This window comes from Colletotrichum tamarilloi (assembly GCF_030869305.1).
Source record: "Colletotrichum tamarilloi strain Tom-12 chromosome Unknown Scaffold_2.1, whole genome shotgun sequence".
NCBI classification, from domain to species: domain Eukaryota; kingdom Fungi; phylum Ascomycota; class Sordariomycetes; order Glomerellales; family Glomerellaceae; genus Colletotrichum; species Colletotrichum tamarilloi.
Window position 1 is genome coordinate 1,066,310 of NW_026849385.1, and position 24,231 is coordinate 1,090,540.

General features: G+C 54.9%; 9 protein-coding genes across 9 annotated transcripts; 7 read left to right on the forward strand and 2 right to left on the reverse strand.

The window, feature by feature from the left end:
• Window positions 1-1,265: 1,265 nt before the first annotated feature.
• CTAM01_00978 (spermidine synthase) lies at window positions 1,266-2,569 on the forward strand (the record flags this gene model as incomplete). Its single annotated transcript, XM_060517022.1, has 3 exons — window positions 1,266-1,275; window positions 1,352-1,885; window positions 2,292-2,569. The coding sequence occupies 3 exons, from the start codon at window positions 1,266-1,268 to the stop codon at window positions 2,567-2,569; spliced, it is 822 nt and encodes a 273-aa protein (XP_060388484.1).
• A 621-nt stretch (window positions 2,570-3,190) lies between these two features.
• CTAM01_00979 (GAF domain-containing protein) lies at window positions 3,191-4,923 on the reverse strand (the record flags this gene model as incomplete). Its single annotated transcript, XM_060517023.1, has 4 exons — window positions 3,191-3,626; window positions 3,686-3,723; window positions 3,906-4,010; window positions 4,834-4,923. The coding sequence occupies 4 exons, from the start codon at window positions 4,921-4,923 to the stop codon at window positions 3,191-3,193; spliced, it is 669 nt and encodes a 222-aa protein (XP_060388485.1).
• Window positions 4,924-5,325: 402 nt separating this feature from the next.
• On the forward strand, window positions 5,326-6,540 carry CTAM01_00980 (dienelactone hydrolase; the record flags this gene model as incomplete). Its single annotated transcript, XM_060517024.1, has 2 exons — window positions 5,326-5,602; window positions 5,870-6,540. The coding sequence occupies 2 exons, from the start codon at window positions 5,326-5,328 to the stop codon at window positions 6,538-6,540; spliced, it is 948 nt and encodes a 315-aa protein (XP_060388486.1).
• Window positions 6,541-8,006: 1,466 nt separating this feature from the next.
• Window positions 8,007-9,147, forward strand: CTAM01_00981 (uncharacterized protein; the record flags this gene model as incomplete). The annotated part of the gene is made up of 2 exons (XM_060517025.1): window positions 8,007-9,028; window positions 9,093-9,147. 2 exons carry the CDS (start codon window positions 8,007-8,009, stop codon window positions 9,145-9,147), a joined length of 1,077 nt encoding a protein of 358 aa, XP_060388487.1.
• A 2,678-nt stretch (window positions 9,148-11,825) lies between these two features.
• On the forward strand, window positions 11,826-14,581 carry CTAM01_00982 (uncharacterized protein; the record flags this gene model as incomplete). The annotated part of the gene is made up of 5 exons (XM_060517026.1): window positions 11,826-12,123; window positions 12,241-12,653; window positions 12,777-13,485; window positions 13,543-14,101; window positions 14,191-14,581. 5 exons carry the CDS (start codon window positions 11,826-11,828, stop codon window positions 14,579-14,581), a joined length of 2,370 nt encoding a protein of 789 aa, XP_060388488.1.
• Window positions 14,582-15,386: 805 nt separating this feature from the next.
• On the reverse strand, window positions 15,387-16,005 carry CTAM01_00983 (uncharacterized protein; the record flags this gene model as incomplete). Its single annotated transcript, XM_060517027.1, has 2 exons — window positions 15,387-15,752; window positions 15,796-16,005. 2 exons carry the CDS (start codon window positions 16,003-16,005, stop codon window positions 15,387-15,389), a joined length of 576 nt encoding a protein of 191 aa, XP_060388489.1.
• Window positions 16,006-17,036: 1,031 nt separating this feature from the next.
• Window positions 17,037-17,560, forward strand: CTAM01_00984 (SCP-2 sterol transfer family protein; the record flags this gene model as incomplete). Its single annotated transcript, XM_060517028.1, has 3 exons — window positions 17,037-17,052; window positions 17,130-17,330; window positions 17,397-17,560. 3 exons carry the CDS (start codon window positions 17,037-17,039, stop codon window positions 17,558-17,560), a joined length of 381 nt encoding a protein of 126 aa, XP_060388490.1.
• Window positions 17,561-18,036: 476 nt separating this feature from the next.
• On the forward strand, window positions 18,037-18,153 carry CTAM01_00985 (uncharacterized protein; the record flags this gene model as incomplete). Its single annotated transcript, XM_060517029.1, has 1 exon — window positions 18,037-18,153. The coding sequence occupies one exon, from the start codon at window positions 18,037-18,039 to the stop codon at window positions 18,151-18,153; it is 117 nt and encodes a 38-aa protein (XP_060388491.1).
• Window positions 18,154-19,321: 1,168 nt separating this feature from the next.
• On the forward strand, window positions 19,322-22,864 carry CTAM01_00986 (RanBP1 domain-containing protein; the record flags this gene model as incomplete). The annotated part of the gene is made up of 1 exon (XM_060517030.1): window positions 19,322-22,864. One exon carries the CDS (start codon window positions 19,322-19,324, stop codon window positions 22,862-22,864), a length of 3,543 nt encoding a protein of 1,180 aa, XP_060388492.1.
• Between the last annotated feature and the right edge of the window lie 1,367 nt (window positions 22,865-24,231).

Consider the following 24,231-nt stretch of genomic DNA (forward strand, 5'->3'; position numbering starts at 1 on the left):
TTTTTTTTTCGCTCGCCTTGCCCGCACCAACGCTTGTTGACGGCGGGGGAGCGCGCGCGCACCTTCCATGGGTACTGGTACAGATTCTCTCTCTGCAGGCCCAGCACACACCGCACATCGGCAGGCCAACCACACAACACCTCTTCTCTCCCACGACGTCAACGCACATTTTGATATCAGACAATCTCAACTTTTCCATCCTGGCTTTTCTTCGTCATATAACACCCCTCCCTTCTCAACTACTACGCCTGCACCAGCATCATCTATCTCGATTGCTTGTGCCTCTGCCGACCTGTCGATATCTACACAATCTACACAGTAGCCCTGCCAAACCCCCGTCTACCGTCAAAATGAGCGAAATTGCCCATCCTACCATCCAAGGTTCGTGCGGTCCAATCCCCGTCTTTCCATCCATCCATCCATCCCTCCCCTCCCTTACTCAAGCAGATCTCTGTCTGTTGTTGTGTGTTTGTCTGTTTGTCTGTCTGCCTTTCTGTCTGCGGCTGCCCGGCATCCGTCTGCTATCGTTGGCATTGGGTGTATGCTACTTATTACTCTGTCCTGCTGGTCGATGCTCATTACTGGCTCTTCCGACCTCTGTACGCACCCGTCTCAGAATACCCCGCCATACGAAAAATGTCTTGAGCACCCCGCCTGTCGTCACCCTGGGGGTTTCTTCGCTAAGAGCCCACGCAACGGAAGACGGAGAATATCGCAACCGGGAAGCGGGCCCCCATGAGCGGCCTTGTCTCGTTCGTCCGTACCGCCCTTCATTGGCTCAATTGGCAGACGGACTTTGTGCCGTGCGGACTGCCTGCACCTGGTCAATCGTCAACGAAACCTCCCGCAACTATTGACGGGTGGCTTATCCGTCCTCTTCCGGGTCCCCTAAAAACACCTTCAGCCCTGGCTCCTCCACCGTCTGAGCGCGCATGCGCTATTCTTCATGCCACTTTCGGTTAAGCAATTCGTCAGGAGAAACCGAGAAACCTCGTCTCTTGGTTTTGCAGATCGTTTATTGAATACGGCATACCTCTCTTGCTGAGGCGACATTTGTACATTGCAAATATGCCGGCTTATGGCTGCTCCGGGCACGGCACTTTTCGGGATCGGCAATGACACAGAACACACAGACAGACTGACTGACAAAAGTGGATGCGACAAGATGATGCCCTTTTTTGGAAACAAATGAGATGAACGAGTCGAGACCTCGCGCTAACCTGATGAAATGATGTACAGATGGCTGGTTCCGTGAGATCTCCAACATGTGGCCCGGTAAGTCACCCACACCCCCTCAACTCAAGCATCGTGAGGATGAGAGGACGCCGGGCATGCTGACAACCTGCCACAGGCCAGGCCATGACCCTCAAGGTCAAGAAGGTCATTCACCACGAGAAGTCCCAGTACCAGGATGTCCTCATCTTCGAGTCCACCGACTACGGCATGGTCCTGGTCCTGGACAACGTCATCCAGGCCACCGAGCGTGACGAGTTCTCCTACCAGGAGATGATTACCCACCTGGCCATGAACTCCCACCCCAACCCCAAGAAGGTCCTCGTCATCGGCGGCGGCGACGGCGGTGTCCTCCGCGAGGTCGTCAAGCACGAGTGCGTCGAGGAGGCCATCCTCTGCGACATTGACGAGGCCGTCATCCGCCTGTCCAAGCAGTACCTCCCCAACATGGCCGTCGGCTTCGACCACCCCAAGTCCAAGACCCACGTCGGCGACGGCTTCAAGTTCCTCGAGGAGTACAAGAACACCTTTGACGTTATCATCACCGACTCCTCCGACCCCGAGGGCCCCGCCGAGTCCCTCTTCCAGAAGCCCTACTTCCAGCTCCTCCACGACGCCCTGAGGGAGGGCGGTGTCATCACTACCCAAGGTTGTACGTTCCCATTTGTTCAGGAATATCGAGGGGAATCAAGGAAGTCTCGGGTCTCTGAAGAAAAGACAAGACAATACCGCAGACACCACTGCTACCTAGGAGTGATGCCTGCTTCTTTATCTTTCTTTGGGCCTGTCCTCGATTTTCCCTACGAGATACCGGTATATTGCCCAGTGGCATGCCGGTGAGACTGGGTTGTGTGAACCTGGATACGCTTTGAACTCTCCTTTGTCTATTCTTTCAAAGTGTTGCGCCTACTCGAGACTGTTATCCTCCTTCCTCCCCCTTTTCTGTCGGCGCTCATTCAGCCTGACTCTCTGTCGGAAGGCGCTTCTGATTCTTGATTCTTGACGACTCTACTGTTAAATCTAGAGACCAGGACTAGCTAACAGCATACACCAAACAGCCGAGAACCAGTGGCTCCACATGCCCCTCATCTCCAAGCTCAAGAAGGACTGCAAGGAGATCTTCCCCGTCGCCGAGTACGCCTACACCACCATCCCCACCTACCCCAGCGGCCAGATCGGCTTCATGGTCTGCACCAAGGACGCCGGCCGCAACGTCAAGGAGCCCCTCCGCAAGTGGTCCGCCGAGGAGGAGGAGAAGCTGTGCAAGTACTACAACGCCGACATCCACAAGGCCGCGTTCGTCCTGCCCAACTTTGCCAAGAAGGCTCTCGAGTAAATGCTGCATGCGTGTGAATATAACGCAAACCACGAAAAGACATGGATTCATGAACTCATGGGGGGGGGGGGGTGCGAGGGCTTGGGATGGAAAGGATGGGGAGAATGTTTGGCGGGAATGTCAATAGATGGGAACTTAAAAAAAAAGTTTTTAAAAAGTTTTTAGTCGTAAGACGCAGAGGTTGACTCTAGCGTTGCTCAATATATTTTGTTGAGTCCAATATGTTCTGCCCTGTGACCAACATCACAAGTGATTCTATGTTGAGATAACTCCGTGTCCCTTCCGTCGGGTGCCTGTTGTCGCCAACTCCGTGTAAATCTTTTTGCTCCTTTTCTCATCCAATGCCATGAGTAATCCGCATCTTCTCTTCCTCTCTCTCTCTCTCTCTCTCTCTCTCTCTCTCTCTCTCTCTCTCTCATCCGCAGACGATTTCCGTTCCTCTCTTTTGATCCCATGAGACTCCCGCCCCAACTCATCATTTCCCTTCTTTCACCCTCTTACCACCCTCTTCATTCTAATCACTTCATCCAATCTCCCCGTCTTCATCCTCATCTTCTTCTTCATCCTCATCCTTATCCTCATCTTCACCTCCCTCTTCACCCTGTATCTTCATCTCCACCCCTACCAATCACAACCCCCCGCAAGCAACCCAGCAAGCCTCTCCAACCAAACCCGATCAACCTCGTCGAACCCATCTCTCTCCGCACAGTCCACGTCAATAATCGCCACCAACTTGTCCTCGACGACGATCGGCACGACGACCTCGCTCCTGCTATCCCCATCACACGCAATGTGCCCCGGAAAGGCATCGACGTCGGCCACGAGCTGGGTCTGGCGCGTGGCGGCGGCGGCGCCGCAGACGCCGCGGCCAAAGGGGATTTGTTGGCAGGCGACTTTGCCCATGAAGGGGCCCAGGATGAGGGATCGTTTGGCGGATGAGGGTGAGGTCGAGGTGGAGGGGTCGAGGACGTAGAAACCTGCCCAGTTTACTGCGTTTGAGGGGGCGGGGAGGGAGTGGTATGCGTGCCAGAGGAGGGAGGCCGTGTTTGCGAGGTTGCTGTCGATGTAGGAATGTGAGGTTAGTCTCTTTTGGTTTTTCCTCACGCTTTGTATCACGTCCCAGAAATGAGGACGAGGATGGGAGAACGGCCTTGCTAGGGTCAAGTGTTTAGACTTACGCAACCTATGAGAAAGTTAGTCTGAGATTCCAGTCGAGTATGATGGTATTGCAATGTTTATGAGTTTGAAGAGATGAGGGATCAGATGGAGAGATTGAGAGAATATGTATGAGAGGTGCGGACTATGTGAATACGGGAGTCGAAATAAATAGGCTTACCCAGTTTCTTTGGCCGTCGAGGAGGCCTTCGGCTTGGATGAGGACCTGCTCATAGGCCTCCTCCTTCGTCACGCCATTGGCGAAGTTTGAGGCGTCGGCGTGGACCTGTCGTTTTCGCACTCGTCAGTATACACCGACAGAGTAAGGTAAGGTAGGGCTTAGAAGATTTTGGTAGTGCGCTCAAGGGATATGAGATGTGCTCACCATTATTGCCGGAAGATCTACAGTAATGAGTACAAATGAGAGTGCGGGGATAAGCCAAGCTCAAAGCTATCTTCCCTGGGTAAAGTAGGTAGGGAAGTCGAGGCTAGGTTGGTGAGTCAATATGACCAAGCATAGATGGGTTGTTGAGTTGAGACGGGAAATTGTGTGTTGAAATCCTCTGGTCCAATCACGTCATTTCCTTCTCGGTGAGCTACACCTCCACACCTCGGTGAGTCCAGTTTCCTCTCCCTTCGGACCCGAGTTTTTTTGGTCAGCAATCCAAAGAAAAAAAAAAAAAGTGTTACATTCCCGCCCCGGCCCTAAAGGTCTTTGATGGAGAAGACGGAGGAATCGAGGTGCCATCGGCCGGCTCTGAGTGGAGAAAGTCTGCCTTTCGCACTTGATGAGTTCCGAGAAATGGTCTTTTTCAGGTCCGATCCCGTTTTGTTGCTCTCCAATTGCTGGGACTCTATCCCGCTCAGAAACCGAGCGTGCCGACTCCCATGACGGCTACGAGAATGGAAGGGTAGCACAGCACCACGCTAATATGCTCGTGTATGGTGAGGAAGCTACGTGGTTGGCGCAGACCGGCTACGCGGGCGGGCGGCGGGATATCTAGGTATAGATCGATCGACATGCATGCGCGAGAGAAACGTGATGTTGAAGCGAGCCGAGGAGCAGCCATTCCCGATTGATGATTGTGATTTGTTCTCAGAGTACGAACGTCCCCTACAAGCCTAGTAGGCTGTAGTATCCAAGCTTGCTGAGGTAGGAATCTAGGTCGGGGGTCGGATTCGGATGAAACTCCGTCCATGATTTCATTCTCCGCCGACCCCGCGTGCCCGCTGGTGTGACAGCTCCCTTTTGCAAGCTCAGTTTAGTTGAGCTGAGGTTAGCTCTGCAGGAGCTTGAGGTGTTTTGGGACCTGAGGTAGTCTCTATAGAATATAGAGATAACGTCCTTCCCGCCTTGATCTCTACTCTTCCTTTCACTGTGTCAAACATTGCGGGCACCTTCGTTTTTCGTACATTCAGTCAACTTGCAATTGACCCTCCGGCCTACACTAGAAGCTGTCGCATCAAGGGAGAGCTCAAATCTACCCAAAGCTTAACTCACCCCGTCCATAAGGCAGGCAGCTTTCCCCCGAATGACCAAAAACCTGACCTTTTCACTCTCCACCAATTGAGCAACACATCCAACTTACTACACGGACACAATGTCGTCGGAACCGCGACAACACCAGGCCCCCCGCTTCTGCGCCGACTGCTTCAAGGGCACACTCCGCGGCGACACTGAGCTCAAGGGCACCGTGGAGACCGTCTACGGCCTGCCGACGTACGTCGCGCGCCCGGAGCCGGGCCGCGGCGAGCCCGCGGGCGTCGTCGTGATTTTGCCGGACGCAATGGGGTGGGAGCTGCAGAATACGCGCGCGCTGGCGGATGCGTATGCGAATAGGATCCCGGCGGTTGTGCTGCTTCCTGAGTTGATGAATGGTGAGTTTTTTTTGTTTTTTTTGTTTTTTTTTTTTTTCAAAGGAAAGGGGCATTCTTTCGTTGGTTTTGCTTTGTGGGACTGCCTTTGGCTTCTACGTTGTAATCGCTCGTCCTTGGCATGAATGTCTTGGTGATTGGTGTGGTGTCCCGGGCGAGCAGGCAGAGAAGGAAATGGGTGGGACATCGTGATGCTCAGGCCGCGATGTCGTGAACTCTCATGCGCCCCTCTATGTTACGAACCCACTGACACCACGTGTAACCAAAAAGGCTACGCCATCCCAGCGACCGCACTCGCCATGACCGACAAAATGGAGGCCGAAAAGTCGTGGTGGAGAAAATACTTCGTCATCGCGCCCGTCATGGTCGCGACGATGCTGCGCTACTTCATCCCCCTCGTCATCGCCACCCGCTCCAGCGTCGTCGTCCCGCGCATAGAGAACTACCTCCACGCCGTCCGCCTCTCGCCGCCGTCTCCCCTCCCCCCCCGTCCATCCACCTCAACGTCCTCCTCCGCCGGTGAGGCATCCGCCCAGAAAGATACCAAAATCGGCGTCGCGGGCTTCTGCTGGGGCGGAAAGTTCACCGTCCTGCTCTCCCAGCTCGCCGCGGGACCGTTTGGCGGTGAGAGGCTCATCGACTGCGGGTTCACGGCGCACCCGAGCTTCCTCACGTTGCCGGGCGACCTGGAGAAGGTGGTGCTGCCGCTGAGCGTGGCGAACGGGGACGACGATATGATGATGCCGCGGGCGCGGATGGTGGAGGCCAAGAGCGTGCTGGGGAAGAAGGGGGAGGACTTTGAGATTGTGGAGTACGTCGGTGCCACGCATGGGTTTGCTGTGAGGGGGAACCCGAATGATCAGCGGCAGGCGGAGTTCGGGATGAGGGCGGAGGATCAGGCTGTCGGGTGGTTTCGGCGGTGGTTTGGGCTTGGTGCTTGAGTGAATGGGTGAGGGACGGGACGGGATGGGTTGAAATGGGACCAGGAATGGTTGATCGAGATTGGTTTGACGCGGGTCGCCTTTCCATCACAGTTCTAATGTAGCTGCAAGTCTTCTGTCCGTTATGTACGCGGGGGCTCAAAGCGATTATAGTAGGTTCCGGTCATGATAGGACTGAGATCGAATCCAAGCTTGCTCATGTCGCGAGGTTCACAACCTCCTCTTGATACCATTCATATGTGAGTCCCAAGTACGTGGGAGGCATGGGAAGCTCAAGTAACTCCCAGCTAGTTGAAAAGACAACAAAAGATCTTTGAACAAAAAACCACTAATTCCACAATATCCAACGGCCACAAAGCACAACTCAAAAACACGCCCACGCAACCCAACATCGCTCTAAAGCAAAATCAAGATATCGTCAACAGCCAAAAAGGCAAAAGATGTGGTTCTCCCCTTCCAGAATCGAACTAGAGACCTTTCGATGACAAGAGATGAACAATTACAGTCGAACGTGATGAACCAACTACACCAAGGGGAGTGACCAAGGCTGAGCCTTGCTCGGTGTGGAAGTCAAGCGCGAAAAAATGCCTCAAAAAGTGTTTGCGTTGACCCACAGAATGATCCGCAATTCTAGGGTTGTGATTTCGGCTCTCTGCAGATAGACCACTTTCGGTCAGCGACCTAATTGGGCACGTACGGGCATGTCTGCGCAAAAGCAGCATAATTGCCATAAAAAGACTCTTGTAACTCTTCATTTGCGACAATACAGAGTGACAATTGCGGCGGTTTCTGTCAATGTCTGTTTACAAGCTCGACAACTCACTAAAATAGCAGACTCGCAGCACTAGGGACTCTTCGATTGGCCTGGCTTGTAGAAACAGCTCTACGAGCAATCAGCGAAGGCAAAAACAGAAAACGCATACGCCGAAATTCTACTAAAAGCTCTCTGATGGTGAGCCGATACTGTTAGTTTCTCTCGAATAAAGTATGTCCTTGAGTAAGGCTGCGAGCAGTCTGGTTCGAGGTAGACAAGTAGGCACAATATCGGAAAGAAGGTTTCGGTTGCAGCACGTGGAAACGTTCGAAGACCATACTCAAAGAGATGAATGATCACCCCAACAATCCAGCTCGACTGTCCAATAGCCAGAACTGAATAGTCACGCCAAGGGGAAACGGCAAAGCCTGATTCGGCGAGAGCGGCCGCTCCCCGGACCCGACGCGGTGGGTGGAGTTGCGGATGGGGCCGAGGCAAGGGGTCAAGCACGCCGATAAGCGATAAGCTTGTAGCTGTAATGAGTGACGAAACCAATTGCCCATTTTTCTTTAATTAAAATCGATATTTTGGCCATGCCCTTTGGCGTCCCGCGCGACCCGGTCCGAACCCCCCCCTTCACGAACCTCAAACTCGCAACCTTCAACCCTGAAGTTTCCCTACTAATCGCAACTTTTCTCACACGTCTCATGCAATGAACCACGGCACGACGCTGCGCGCCCTGCGCGCTCCGTCTTCCCTCTGCAACAGCAGCAGCAGCCCCGTCCACACACCCTTCCTCCTCACCTCGATCGCGCGACAAGCGACCCCCTACCGTCGGCTAGCGAGCTCCCTCACGCCCTCCGAACCCTCCTACTCCTCCACCGCGAACAGAGACAAGGTCAACGCCATCGCCTCCTCCCGCCCAGCGGCCCTCGAACTCCCCGAGAAGAAACCCGACGCCTCAAAATTTGGCCACCTCATCCAGACGGGCAAAGCCTACATCAAGTTCTACAAGACGGGTCTCAAAGCCGTCTTCTCCAACCGCCGCCACATCCAAGACGTCATCCGCGCAAAGAGCACCTCCGTCGAAGGCTTCCGCTCGCCTTCCGTCTTCACGCCGGGCGTCATCCCCAAGGGCTTCTCGCGCGCCGACTGGGTGCTCCTCTGGCGCGTGCGCCACGACGTTCTCCGCGTGCCCCTGTTCGGTCTCGTCCTTTTGGTGTGTGGGGAATTCACCCCGCTCATCGTCATCTTCGTCGACGGCGTCGTGCCCTACACGTGTCGCCTGCCGCGGCAGATCGACGCCAGCTTCTCGCAGGCGGAGGAGCGCCGGCACAAGTCGTTTGCCGACTTTGAGCGGGCTGCGCCGCTGGGCGTCGCGGGCACGCAGGGCACGGCGGCGAGGGCCCCGGCGAGGAAACATGTGCTGCGCAGTCTGCACATGCCGGGCATGATGTGGGATAAGATTGGGTTTATCCCGCCGGGTATGTGGGCGGCCAAGGGCAAGCTGCGGATGGCTTTCCTGGAAGGAGATGACAGGTTGCTGGCGCGCGACGGGGGCGCGGCCGCGTTGGAGGAGCAGGAGGTCAAAATTGCGGCTACCGAGCGCGGTATCGACTGCGCCGGTCGCGGGGATGAGGAGCTGAGGAAGTTGCTCGATGAGTGGCTGCGCCTGACGGAGGCCGAGGAGAGTGTGGAGAGGAGGAAGCGCATGACGGTTCTCTTGACGACAAGGTATGCAACTTTTGCCCTTAAACAATGCTCAAGCGTATAATTGCTAACCAACTCACTCCTGCAGGACGGAGAACTGGCCTAAGGACCGAGACTTTGCTCTCCCCGAGTGGCATCTTTGAGTCGAATCATACACAGCGGACTTGTATAGTACCTCGCCTGGCAGACAGCACCATTGTCGTCGATATTCCTTTGTCAGAGGCTGCATTGTGGCAAGCGCCGGATTGTATACTACTACTGTATTTTACTGCGGCATAAGTAGAAGGATGGGCACTCAAAAGCATATGACGGGGCTCGGGGGTCAACATAAGAGACGAGTTGGTACGGTTGCGGATAGACAAACCACTCTCAGTTCCAGACAGCAAGTAACAAATGTCAACTATTCCTCCTTAGACGACAATAATGCGGGCTATAGTCTCGCAATGTTCGCCGTATCAACTTGTTCTTGCAGGAACTTTGGACAAGGAAATATCCTATACGCTGCTAGCCGGTGATCTACATGCCCGGCTCGCTGGCCCAAGTCCAAGGATATATACGTACTAAGACTTGCCTCGCTAGTCCTCAGCGGCCAAGGGTGCACTTACCGCCGTCCCTTTTTTCCAGATAGTCGCGTCTCAATGCCTCGTCTCTCTGCATTGCGTCGAATTCGACCGCCCTGGTGTTGGCCCATGCATTCTAGCCTAGACCTCATCAAAGGATGGCTTTCTCGACCGCTTAGAACTACAGGCCAATGATTCCGTGGTGAATACTACACTGCCCCTAACCAGTACGACGAGACGCCCAAGATGCTCTCGAGAACTTGGATCAAGGATGAATACCGTTGTTGTGCGCTTTCGAGATCATGCGCGATTATGTCGGCGCTCGCCACAAACAGGCGCTGGACTTGAAGCCAGCGAGACCCTATAGCTCCGAAGGATTTGGGTAGTATAACGTCTGGTGATGTAATGTGTGAAGCGCAAGTCTGCGATAGATACGCAAGAATACAAGCTCTCTGCTATTTTATTTCTGCGAACCCCAAGGTAATGGCCAGGGTTGTGAAAAGAGCAAACTATCATACTATCACACAAGTAATGGACGAAGAAGTTGACTAGCTGAATGTATTGCCATAAGCCAACCGTTGAAGTATGAGATCGCTGAGGTCTATCAGCTTAACAAGTTGTGTTCGGCATGGAGAGGCAAGGGCCAACATTCGGTTGAAAAGTTATTGACTAGCCTTGACTCTTGAAGTTGAAAATTGACAGTTTCCTATAAATCCTATTACAGGCTATCTTGTGTTGATAACCCAAGATGACTCAAGTGTAGCTACGCAATTTGAAGTCACTAGGAGGGTTGGCTCCCCACAACTCTCCCGTGGACGATAGTCCAAGGTTGCCATCGAAGGATGTCAGAAGCCCTCTAGCCCCAGAGTATAGACGTGAGTACATCCTCACTTCCGGCCCGGAAACTATCCCAACCGACACCACGGTACTATAATTGCCCGAGAATTTGCGATGCGGATACTTTAGACATAAATAGATAGGACGAACGATGACCTCGCAGGAGCCTCCGCATGGGTGTGAGGCATATTTGAACGTTGATCCAAAGTGGAAGGTAATCTCGTTCTTTCATGGGCTGCTTCCATGTCCCAAGGTCAGTTCAAAAGCCGTAGGTGTTGTCAACCGATTGACCACTCAAGATAAGGTAGCCAAGAGACATTCAGAAGCCATGATCACGACCAGGGCAACTGTCACAAGTCAGCGCAAACGAGCGAACAACTCTGATTGGATCAAAGCATGCACCAAACTCAATATTGTAACCTCATGAAAATCCCATAACGTGGTTCAAGTGTTCTCCAAGCCATCAGTCGTTTCCTGCACGATTTGACGAACCCATCTAATACGCCAAGACCTCTCCAAGGAGTCAAAAAAGCCCTCAACTAAGCTTTCCCTCCTTCCCCATAAACATTTCTTAAAATAGACCTCTAATTTGTGCCTTTGTCGGACTAGGCAAGTAAGTAATCAAGAACCATCACCGCCTTTCTCTCTCTATCCATCTCTATGTTTCCCACAGCTCCTGGCCCTGCTCGTCGGCAGTCTTGCAGAAAGGTGTTGATCGAAAAGGAACCACCCCCCTGTCAACGAAATTCTGGTGCCTAGAGCCTAACTGAAAAGAAGCAACCTAAACCCGCAAAGCTAGTATGCCCGTACCCGCTCCGAATTGGCTATTAGACCTGCATGTAATAGGCTAGTGAGACTACCGCAGTAAAACTAGCTCAGTAATACTAGTCAGGGGGGTTGTTTGGAAAAGAAGTCGGGTCCTGATTCACCAAGCATCTCACATCAGCCCCAAAATTCTTAGTTTTCTGATGCGCTTCTTCTTTCTATGGGACGAACCCCATCTCGCACCCGTGTGTGTGAGGTGGGGCCGTTGCAGCCCACGATCTGGGCTGTTGGGGCCCCTTGCCGCAGAATTGCGGTAATGAGCGTGGTTTGGGCGATTATTCATACACATGCAGGAAAGAAATAAGAACTACGGATACATGGCACAGGGGGGTCGCGTGTTAGTGCGACTTGGACAGAAATCTCAGGATACGGAATTTCGCACGGAATAGTTTGATGACGATGAGCGGCACCAGCGCAGGACGAAGAATTCCCTAGGCCGTGGGCGCGCGATCCTAAATCGCCTCTTTAAAGACCCGATCATATCCCAACCATCGGAGACTCAATGACCTGAAAAGACAGAGGCACCGTCTACCCACTCCTTCGAGGACCTTTCCCCCCCTCCTCACAAAGCAAGAAGCTTCTCCAGATCACATCGCATCATGAAGCTGCTCACCCTCCTCGCCCTCCTGGGCCTCGGGGCCGCCCACCCGCACCAGCAGCACCCCCACGATGCGCATGCCGCCGCCGCCGCCGTCGTCCTGGACTCGAGACAACAGACGTGTTCCGGCCCCATAGAGAGTAACCCCTCCACCTGGTGGCGCGCCGCCATCGGCCACAACGGCACGGCGCCTACGAGCACGGACTCGACGTACCAGTACTACCGGACGGCGGTCCAGTACGGCGCCGATAACACGGGCGTCCAGGACTCGTCTGATGCCTTTAACTTTGCCATTGAAGGTGAGATACTACCTGGCCTTTCCTTTACCTCATGCTTCGATGTATACATACTCCAACTCATCTCAGGGGAAAAGATATTGTTGAAATCATGTAACTGACACAAAACCGTACAAACAGCATGGAGCCGCACAGGTAACACGGTAACAACCCGCCCAGCCTACATCTACGTCCCGCCCGGCCGGTACCGCATCAAGAAGCCGATCCAGATGCTCGTGACGACTTACCTTGTCGGCGACGCCCTCAACCCGCCCGTGCTCATCGCCGATCCGGCGCTCGGCGAGCAACCCGTGATCAACGGGTACGACTCCCACCAGGGCGACGGGTCCGCGACAAAGAATTTCTACATGGCGGTGCGGAACTTGGTGATTGACACCACCGAGATTGGCACCGGCGTCGCGGCCGTCGGGATGGACTGGAGCGTGTCGCAGGGGTGCTCGTTGACGAATGTCAAAGTGCGCATGCCGAATTTCTCGAGCCATGTTGGTGTTACTATGGCGCAGGGCGGTTCCGGAATCTTGATCAGCGATTGTGTAAGTCTCTCTCGCCTTTTCTTCGTCTTCCTTTCTCTCTTTTGGTTGTGAACAGCCTTTCCCCGGCTTGAAATGCATCGAGGAAGCCCTCGGGTTTTCCGAAGAAACTAACAGTGCGCCCAGCAATTCGAAGGCGGCGCCATCGGCATCAAAGTCAACGGCCAGCAATACCAATTCAAGAACCTCTCCTTCAACGGCTGCAACGTCGGCATCTCCGTCGACCACGTCTGGGTCGCCGTCGTCCAGGGCGCCACCTTCGCAAACTGCAACTTTGGCATCGACATGGGCCGCAACACGGCGGGCATGGTTTCCGTCGTCGATTCCAGGGTAGAATCCTCCTGCAACGCCGGCGTCAACAACCTCGTGACGGGCTACGGCCAGAATTCTCTGGTCCTCGACAACTTCCAGGTTGGCGGCGAGAGCACCGCGGCCGTCAAGTCTGCGAGCGATGGATCGACGCTACGCAAGGACTCTGTGACGGCCGGGCAGACGTGGGTCATGGGGTACGTCAACTCGAATAACCTGCAAAAGGGAACCGTGTACCCCATTGACCGGCCCGCCGCGCTGGTTTCCGGGGATAAGTACTTTACCGCGCCGCTGCCGCAGTATGAGAAGTATGCGCTGGATCAGTTTGTGAGTTTGAAGGGCGATGCGCAGTACCCCGTGTACGGTGACAACAGTCACAATGACGGGCCGAGCATCAACGCCATCTTGCAAAAATACAAGGGGTGCAAGATCATCTTTGTGCCGCAGGGCATCTACCGCACCGAGGAGACGATCTATGTGCCCCCCGGAACAAGACTGGTCGGTGAGACGCTCAGCATCATCAACGGTAGGTCATGTCTGAACCACTAGAGTCCCGTGAAACCGGTTACTGACTTGAGAATAGGCATCGGATCAAAGTTTTGGAACCCGGACGACCCTCAGCCCATCCTCAGGGTCGGCAACCCCGGCGAGACGGGCGTCGCCCAAATCACCGACATCACGGTCGAGGTAGCCGACGTCCTCCAGGGCGCGACCCTAGTCCAGATCAACATGGCCGGCGCGCGGCCCGGCGACGTCGGTATCTGGAGCAGCGTCTTCCGCGTCGGCGGCACGGAGCACTCGCTCACCAACACGAACTGCGGCGGCGCGGACCCGGGCGCGTGCAAGGCCGCCTTTGCGCTCATGCACGTCACCTCCACGGCGAGTGCGTACCTCGAGAACGTGTGGGGCTGGGTGGCGGACCACTCGCTCGACGGCGGCGCCGCGCAGAACATTGCCGTCGGCAGGGGCGCGCTCATCGAGAGCACCAAGCCCACGTGGCTGGTGGGAACGAGCTTCGAGCACTGCGTCTTGTATCAGTATAACCTCCACAACGCGCAGAATGTGTACATCAGCTTGGAGCAGACGGAGTCTGCGTATTGGCAGGGTGAGGGGACTCCCCAGAGAGCACCCAGCCCGTGGTCGTAAGTCAACCCCCGCCACAATCCATGGCTTCATGCTCTTGGTCCGAAATGTGTCAATACTCTGGATGGCTAATTCTCTTCGGCCACAGCGTAAAACCAGCTTTCGGTGACCCGGATTTCAGCAACTGCGCAGCCCAGGGACAAGGCAACAACGACCGATGCTACCGATCGTGGGGCCACTACATGACGGGCAGCTCCAAGGTGGTGATCCACGGCTCCGCGCTGTGGGTGTTCTTCAACAAGATGAACGACAACCAGTGGCAGAACGCGCAGTGCGAGAACACGGGCGGCAACTGCATGACCAACCAGGCTTACGCTGACGGCGCCAAGTCGACGTACTGGTTCGGCCTGAGCACCAAGAGCACCACCGCGCTGCTGTACGACAAGACTGGGGGCGTCATCTGGGAGGTGTTTGCGAGCGATAACACTGGTGGATGGGGAGGCGTCCTTGCCGCGTATCTTCGGGATACGGCAGCTTGAAAGCCTAGGGAAGGCTGAGTGGCGTCTTGTGGTATAATTGAGACTTCGTGTAAATATTGGGGGATGTAGATTTGGAATTCAAGATCCAAGGAAAGATGCCCAGCGGCAAAAGTTCTTGCGTATGTGGGAACTCAACTGCGCCTAAAGTGGACGTAGAAAAGGACTGTGATAAGTGTCAATAAATGATGGCCACGATATGTCCAATGCTCATCGACTTGCCATTGAGATATCGGGGACAATATATACGATCGCAGGTCAGACGACTTAGTAGAGCAGGTTTTTGCTGGGCGCACATCGTCCGCTGCAGCTCGAGGTCACTCATCAAGCAGACAAGATTTAACAGGAGGACGGCTTGACAGTGCGTCTCTCCCCACATCAATCGTCTTGTTCATCCAAGTGGACTTCGCAGTGCGTTCCGATCCAACTGGTGGACTCGGCAACCGTTGCGAACATGTCAGGTCAACATACACGTTGCGGAGAAAGATGTTGGACAAGTCAACGGGATGTTGAGGATGATTCGCCGCGGCCTTGTCAGCTGTAGTATGTTCGGCCGCTAGCGTGGCTTTGACTTGAACATTAATGGCAAATGCGGTTTAGCCAACGTATCTGCATCGGGAGGTAATAGTATTGACGGCTCTTCCTGGAGTTCAGACAGGGGTTCGCATGTTGTGGCACCAATGGGCGGAGGAGGCACGTTTCGACGCAGCACCTTGGTAGCATATCCGCACAAACAGTACTCAAAGCCGGGGTCGGACGAACTGCCAAACTCCCGAAACGTTGATCAACCCGTGCCGTACGAGGTCTTTCAGCCTCTTTCGATGGTGGTTTCGAGCCGAGGTCCCCTTCTGTGCCTGGATCTTGATGTGTGCCTGGGGCTTTTGTTCTCATGCACACTACATGACAGCTCACCGCACTCGGACTCGTTCTCGTGGGTGCTGCCCCAATCCGGAGCAAGGGCTTCTGGGGTGTTACCCCAATTTGACTTCCCTCGGCTGCTGTCAGATTGAAGAGAAGCTTGGGACGAATGTTGGGGATCTGCAGCATCTGACTGGCCATCAACGAGAGAGGTCGCAATCAGAGATCGTGGCGAACCATCAGGGAAGCAAAGCATGAATTGAGTCCGAATGCGGAAAGCGATTCGGGTGTTGTAAGGTCGTCTGAAGCTTGTTTCGGGGAGAAATGAACCATAGAGTCGGGATGTCTTGCATTGTTATGTATGTGCCGTCTTGTTTTGGACCTTTGATCGAACTTGATCGAGTCTTGTTTCCCTCGTGTTTTCCTTTGGAGCCTCGGTCTCTACGAGACATGACGAACGCTAGCTGGAGCACAGCGAAGAACGGGGATTGTTCCCTGCGGCATGTAGCTGGCATGTAACCGGCAAGGCGCTCAAGACAGTCGTTGGCGAGGGCCGGAATCAGATCCATGGCAATAGGTAATGGGATCGGCGCCCCCATGGATCGTTGTCACTGTCCAGCGCCGGTAGACTTGAAGCATGCTGTGGAATCGAGGTAGATAGTGCAACATGGGTGTGGGCGTGGGCATTGCAGGTTGAAAATGAACGAAAGCAAGGTCTTCTGTGGCGCTGTGGCTGGGGCACTCTGGTCGCAGTTCGTGAATCGGAAACCGTATCGAAGATGGCTATTCTAGAACCCAACTGTCAAGGTTGATGATGAGTGGTAAAGGACGAGTGGCTACGTTTGATGTGTGTCCCGTCGTGGCAGCGCCTGTGCTCCGTTCGATTGTGGCCATCTGCCATCCGTGACACCCTCATCATGGAAAGTCCAGCAAGGTAAGGTACGGATTACCTCAAAGGTCGAAGTAACCGTAAATGACGAAACGAAGTATCCACGAGTCTCCGTTGGCGCTACCGCGGTGCGTTTTTCCAGCGGCCCAATGCGCGCCAGTCGGCCCCCATGAAATGGAACTGGCATGAAGCGTGCGGGAGTGGAAGAAGAATCCCCCAAGAAGGCAGGATAAGTGCAGGGGTGCGGTGGATATGGCTGCACCTGGCTGGGGTCAGGTAGGTTCCTTCCACACGGAATACGGTTAGGAACTTAGGTGGACCATGGGGAAGAACGACCCACTAATTCCCTAAGGTTGCTACCTTACCTACCTCAAGCAGTGAGGACACGCGCGGGCACATGACGCCCTGCCGTGTGCTGCTAAATCGCCGAGGTTCACATGCGACGACTGAGCGTCATTGCTGCGGTGCGCTTAGCCAAGTAGCTTTCCATCACTCCGCCTCCGTTCCTCTCTGTTTCTTTATTCCTCCGTCCGACGACCCCAACCTCCGACGCACGGCTTACCGTTGACACCTTTTTGTTCACTACTTAAACTATCCCGAGTCCCTTCCCCCACGTTTCGGCAATCTTTTCGCGATCTATCACATCCAACTGTCAATCATATATACCATCTCGACTCATTCTACACCAAGTATCTCTATCCTATAACCACAATGGGTCTCGCCAACGGTACGTGACTCTCCAACAGGATGTCTCGGTCTCGGTCTCAATCGTTCCCAGCACTGACTCTGGCTGCTTTCCTCTAGACAAGTTCCCTTCCTCGGCCGCCTTCGACGCCATCAACGATGCGCTCGGCTCCAGCGAGCCCGACCGCAAGGACGCCATCAAGCAGGGCAACGCCATCTTCGCCTTCACCCTGAAGAACTCTGCCGGCGAGACCGATAGCTGGCACATTGACCTCAAGGAGAAGGGCGCGGTCGCCAAGGGCACCGGCGAGAAGCCCACCGGTATGTCACCCGCGCGTGGAGTGCTTCCCTCTCCAATACAGCCAGTTAATACTAACCTCGACTCAGTCACCCTGTCTCTGTCCGACGCCGACTTTGGCAACCTCGTCCAGGGCAAGGCTAACGCCCAGAAGCTCTTCATGTCCGGCAAGCTCAAGATCAAGGGCGACGTCATGAAGGCCACCAGGATGGAGCCCATCCTGAAGAAGGCCCAGTCCAAGGCCAAGTTGTAAATGTGCGTCGCAATGGATATTGCGTTGTTGGTAATACCCTGTATCATAACCTACCAGTTGGGCCGGCAAGTAGTGCTGGCACCTGGATGCGCGCCAAACGTAGCGTTGCCGTAGGAAATGAGACCATGATCAATCAATAAGCACCTTGACAGTTATTCGTTGCCGTGAAGCTGACGGGTTATCCATTTGGAAAGTTGCGAGAGAGTCGGTAGTGTTAATCTATCAGTTTATTCATTATGGTGTACGCCGTGGGGAAAGCATGTGATAGCCTGAGACCGACTATCGTAGCGGGACATTGAAGAACGAAAGAATCTCTCGACGTCGGGACTGAACTTATGGATATGCCCCCCGAAAAAAACAGGCTGGCACTCTACGAATGTCAGTTTTTTTTTTTTTTAAACGGACGTCCGATGCGCTTCATAGATCATCATTGTTTCCGTGACTTCGACCGCAACGTCAACGGTGCTGGACCTCAGATGGTGGAAATCCCCGAGTATTGCCGCCCCGAGTCAGGAGGCCCATCAGGGGTCGGAGCACCGGCGCCGCCATCTTCACGTGCATTCCTGGCTCCGGCCGTGGTGAGCCGGATCTAGCCAATAGTTGATTGGGTACTATTGACCGTATGGAGAACAAGCCTGCGGTGACCAGTCGATGCCCTTTATATGCATACCCATGACTTGAAGAGTGCCAGCGAGTAGACATGGCTAGATTTAGGCTGGCTTACCAAAGCAGAAGCTACAGGGTCTCGGTACTTGTGAGTGTCTCGTGAGCCAGGCTGCAGTCCGATATGGGGAACCGTGTTCCCCTGGTTTCAGTGTCGCAGTCGCACCAGCCAGACATACGTCTCTTGGTGCAGACGCAAAAGGGTCAGGAGTGCAGCAGATTCGAAGGTGTATGTTGCAGTCAAGCTGCACACCTGTCTCGTATGGTTGGATACGGGCCACATGGTGTGAGCTGACTCAGCAGACTCGAGGAAAACGCCTGGGCCAGCGAATGCTCCGTCGTACCTACGTTAATTACCTAAGGTTCATTGAGAAGGTACTACTGGGAAGGTACGTAGTGCTACTCGTAGCTTCCATTCGTTCGACTGGTTGAAAGCTGGAGGATCGTGACGCGGGACCTGAGGAAAGACCGGGTCCTGGGGAACGCCCTAGGAAAAATTGCAAGCGCCGACCACCAAACAGAAGCGCCCAGTCTCTGTCGCAGTTGCACCTGCCACTTCCTTCGCACTTTAGGTATCCGCAACTTGCGACCAATTGAGGGCGGTGACGCTGGCCTGAGGTTGAGTAACGGCAGAAAACTGACCCACTCTTTCCCGACCGTGCTCGCGCCCCCCTGCACTGAGGTGTGGCCTGGTTTTTTTCCCAATAGCTGGCCCCGTCACCCGTCGCCCGGTCGAGCCACACCAAAAATCATCCAGCACCAAAATCTTCCTGTGCTTTTGCCAGCCAGACTACCATCAAAGGCGTGTTGGATGCGCTGTTCAGCATCACTTTCTTGATCGCTGCGCCATCGCGTTTTGTTGCAGTCGAAGCTTCAGCCATCATTGAGTGTTTTTCTCAATCCAATCGCATCTACCCTCTAGCAGTTACTTCTCGCAGTTGCGCCTGCTTTCCTTTCCTTGCCCGCCTGGCTTTGTCTGCGAATCCTGCGTGAATCGAGACGCGACTCTCCCCCCGAGACCGAGTCGACCGGCGCAAACCTCATCACCAACGACTAATTATAATCCAGAAATCGATTCTTTGGTCGTCGCACATCATCATGGACCAAAGAAACAGCACCCCGCGGCCCCGTCCGTCGCTCAAATTCGCGAACCGTAGCTACCAAGCTTCGCCTCTGAACCCGAACAAGCGACTCGGCACCCCCAAGACTGCTCCATCGCAGAGAGTCTTGAATCGCGACCCCATGCCATCGAGCAACCTCAACGCGAGCACCATCTCCACCGCGAGCAACCTCTTCCGCTCCTCTACTCTGAGCGCAAGCTCCAACACTACCCCCTTCGCTCCGAGCTTGCCCGCGAGCACCGCCAAGAAAGTCTTCGCGCCCGGCGCGACTCCGGCTTCTCAAAAGGTCTATCGAGAGAACATCGCCCAGGCGACTCCTCGCGGCATGGCAGCCAAATCAACCTCGGCCGATCTCTTCCAGATGCGTATCCCTTCCCCGCCTCCCGAATTGTCTGGCGAAGTCCTCGCGCGAGATATCCCCCCTGAGCTCGAAGCTAAGGGTACCGTGTACGCCGACCAGTACCTCAGCCACTTGGTTCCGGCCGAGTACGACGACTTGCAGCGCCGTCAGCTATTTTGCGTTCTCGATCTTCGCCGCCTGAAATATGCCGCCAACGAGATCTTCACCAAGAAGGATTGGAAGCTCAACATCATGAACTTTGCAAAGGAATTCGAAAAGAGCCGGAGCTTGATTATGCTCAGATATGGCTTGTACGAGTTCAAGAACGTCAAGCCCTCAGAGGAGGTTTTAAAGAAGTGGAGGTCCGCACATGGGTTGCCTGAGCCCGAGGAGGAAGTTGCGGATGCCAGCCCATCCAGGCAGACTACTCGTTCCAAGCGCAAGGCTGAAGACCAGCTGACTCCCAAGGACGCGGCCCTTTCGTCCGCGTCTCCCAATAAGAATAACAAGAGGCGCCTTGTGGACAGAGAGGATGAAGAGCCGGCGACGCCGGCTACGGTCAAGAACAAGAGGAAGGCAACTGTTGAGGATGAGTCGGATGAGAACCAGCCCAGCAAGTTGCAGAAGTCTACCTCGACACCCTCAGCTACCAAGAGCATGTTCGAAAAGATTGCCAACAACCAAGGCCCTTCTTCAACGCCCAAGGCCGCACCTGCCCCTGCCTCCGCCCCCAAGGCTGCGGAAGCCAAGCCCAGCAGCCTCTTCGGAGCGGCACCCAAGCCCGCCAACAACGACCTGTCGCGCTCTGTTTTCGAGAAACAGCTCAAGCCTGCCCAGGCATCCAACATCTTTGGCTACCTGTCTGATGCTAGTTCGGCAAAGAACAGCGGTGTGGAGGCCGACGCAGAGAGTGAGACTGATTCCGATGACGAGGCGGAACCCAGCGTTGCCGCTAGTGGTGGTGCCGAAACGCCGTTGGGCCAGCCAGCGTCCAACCTCTTTGGTGCTAAGAAGCCTCTATTCTCTGCTGGCGCCGCGACTGCTCCTTCCAGCACTTCGTCCGACGCCCGGGAGACTACGCCCTCCGGGACTAAGAGTCTGTTCGACCGCGTGACTAAGGGCAACAATGGACAGCCTCTCCGCGCGGACTCGGCTGAGCCGGCCCCGGCCCCTGAAAAACCAGCTTTTGCGCCGGCCAAGGAGGCTGCTCCGGCCCCGGTCAACGCCACCTGGAACCCCAACTCCCCGATCAAATTCAATGCCAACCCTGCGCCTAGCAACGGACTCTTCGGTGCGTCCACAAACGGATCGAGCTCCATCTTCGGTGCTAAGCCTACAGCTCCTGCAGCTCCTGCATCCAACTTGTTCGGCGCCCCGAAGCAAGATGAGAAGCCCAAGGCCGAGAAGCGGTCTGCTCCTGAAGAGGACAAGGGCGCGGAGTCCGACAAGGAGAACGACTCACAGCGCCCTTCCAAGTCCCCCTTTGGCGGCTTCTCCGGGTTCCAGTCGAAGCCGTTTGAGGCACCCAAGAAGGACGAGGCAGCTCCCAAGGCGGCTGCTGCGCCGACTTTCGCGTTTGGTGCTTCCGCTCCCAAAGCGGAAGAGCCCAAGCCTGCCGCCCCAGCTTCAAACCTTTTTGGTTCCCAAGACAAGCCTGCGGGCTCCGTCATGCAGTCATCGACACTCTTTGGCGGCAGCAAGCCTCAGGAGACTCCCGCTCCCGAACCGGCTAAGCCCCTCTTCGGCGCCAGCACATCGAGCACTTCGACTCCTTTCCAGTCGAACCCTCTCTTTGGTGCCCCGGCACCCGCGTCGAGCACCTCCAACCTTTTCGGTGCTAAGCCCAATGACGAGGGTTCCAAGGCCCCGCAGTTTGCTCCCGCGCCCACTGCGGCTCCTGCCTTCAGCTTCGGCGCCAGCAAGCCGACCGAGTCCGCTGGTTCTCCCTTCGGTGGTAGCCCTATGAAGCAGGATGGCCCGCCGGCGAAGAGACAGTTCAACGCACCCGCTCCCTCTGCCCCGGCCGCACCATCTGGTGGCATGTTCAACTTTGGTGGATCCCAGAGTGCAGCCCCAGCTAACCCCTTCGGAGGCGCTGCGCCTGCGCCTCAGACAAACGGCGGCTCTAGCGGTCCTCCAAGCTTCGGCTCTGGCGGAGGTTCATCCTTCACCTTCAGCGCCGGCGGTGGCGGCACGAGCTTCAACAACCCCTTCGCATCTGCTAACGGCAGCGGCTCGGGTTCTGCTCCCGCGCCTTCGGCCGGCGGCATGTTTAACTTTGGTGGCGGCGGATCTTCCGCCCCCTCAAGCAGTTCTACGCCGTTCCAGTTTGGCGGTGGCTCGTCCGCGCCTGCACCTGCGGCGGCAAGCAGCAGTCCCTTCCAGTTTGGAGGCGGCGCTCCCGCTCAGCCTGCTGCCCCTGCTGCCTCGACTCCCACCTTTACCTTCGGTGCCGCTAATGGATCTGCCAGTGCTCAGGCACCTGCGTCTCAGAAGCCGCTCTTTGGAGCGTCAACCCCGGCGCCTACGAGCAACCTCTTTGGCGGTGCCAAGCCTGCCCAGCCTCCCTCTGGTGGTATGTTCGGTAACCTGAACCCCCCCGCGGGTGCCTCTACCACTGGCACTAATTCACCCTTTAACTTTGGTGGTGCCTCCAGCCTAGCTACGACTCCTGCCACTGGCACTCCCGAGCCGACTACGGAAGCCGACAAGGCCGCTGGTGGTGAAGGCGACGATGCTGATGGCAAGCCTCACGAGCAGCTCAAGCTAACTGAGGGTGGCCCTGGCGAAGAAGACGAGGAAGTACTCCACGACGTTCGCGCCAAGATTATGAAGTTCATTCCGGCCGGATCCGAAGAAGACAAGGACAGCGGCGACGATAAGCCCAAGAACAAGAGCCCTTGGTCAACCAAGGGTGTCGGCCCGTTCCGTGTCCTGAAGCACAAGAACACTGGCGCGGTGCGCATGCTGCTGCGCGCGGAGCCTCGCGGGCACGTCGTGCTCAACCGCTCTGTTCTGCCTTCTGAGACATACAAGGCGGACAAGAAGTACGTCAAGCTCACGACCTCGAACGAGACGGGCAACGGCCTCGAGACCTGGATGGTGCAAGTCAAGACGGAGGACTTTGCCAAGGCGCTGGCAAGCGCCCTGGAGACCCACAAGTCTACCAACGCCAAATGAGGCCAATGATGGAAACGCAACTGAAAGGGATCATGGAAGAATGCCATAGCATGTGTTTTTGTTTTTTATTCTCCGTTATTTGGTCTGAGTCTTATACTAGACGGAGAGAAAGTGTATGTCTTGTTTGTCTGTAACAGACATACATGTGATGGAGTGTCGGTGTTTCGCGTAGCGACACAAAAAAGAAAGGTAAGGCATAGCATTGCTCTTTTGGCTCGGCGTTGGGACACTATTCTTGTTATTTTGGTTTTGTTTTTCTTCTTCACTCGTTTCCTCTCGAGGTTGCCGAGGATTATGTGTACTGCGTATCCTCACTAGGAGGGCGGATTTGTGAGGATTGATGGAGAGTGAGGCAGAGGCCGAGGCTCTGAGAGACAGGGCGATAGGGAGGAGGATCCGAATAAAAAGTACAGTTGTAGAAGTTACATTGGGAGGAATAAGGGCATTGTAGTACATTATCAAGGAAATTGTGTGCCCTGACTTGAAGTTTTGTTTCCCCGTGCTTACTGTGAAGTCGAGAATTGTATGTTGTTGGCCAGACTTGATTCCATTCGATTTTCAGCTTTGAAGACTGCTTCCTCTAGAAGTTTGAGACTTGCAAGTCTGCTTCTCATCGATGGTGACGGAGAAAAGCAGCCAGTATGGCCGTCCGTAGATCAAGAGCTCTCTCTGTTGCCGTGTATAGGTGCGTGCTTCGGTGTAAATCGGATAGGCGCGTGCTTGAGAATATGAATTCAAGCGAGCCCGCATTTACTAATATCTCGTTTGATGTTTTCTTTCTTCCTTCTCTAGTTCCGTTTTCCTATTTAAGCATTTCCGTTCCACGAGTTGGATAGCGGACAAACCACTTCCTGTCGCGCTGAGCGGTGTCGTAGGGAATGAGCAATGATCGATTGATATGGGGACTCTGTACGGTTATGTTAGGTTAGCTTGGAGCCCCCCCTTTTAGCGAACGGATGTCAATGTACTATACCCAATAACTTGACGGAAATGAGAATCAGTATTTTGTATCGTCCGTCTGGCGTGACATATGCAATACGGAATAGGGGTCAAGAGCGGAGAGGTTTTGATAGGAACTAGGGTTGAGTCTAGCCAGTGAGAGTTTGTCTTGGGAGTAGGTGAAGCGAGATGGTTTCCTTGGTTCCTTGTCTGGTCGTAGACCTCCGGGCACTTCGTTAATCAATGACTCCCCTCCGAGATACAAGGAAAGAACACATGTCTTGCTTGGGGAGCTTACTACAGGATCTTTTGGAGGCGTTTTATACTAGACGACCGGCCCCGCTGTGAAATCATCTCAGAGCAAGATGCCAGGGGACGGTACTACTTACTTGCCTGCGAGGGAAATCATGTTAAAATCACATCCTTCC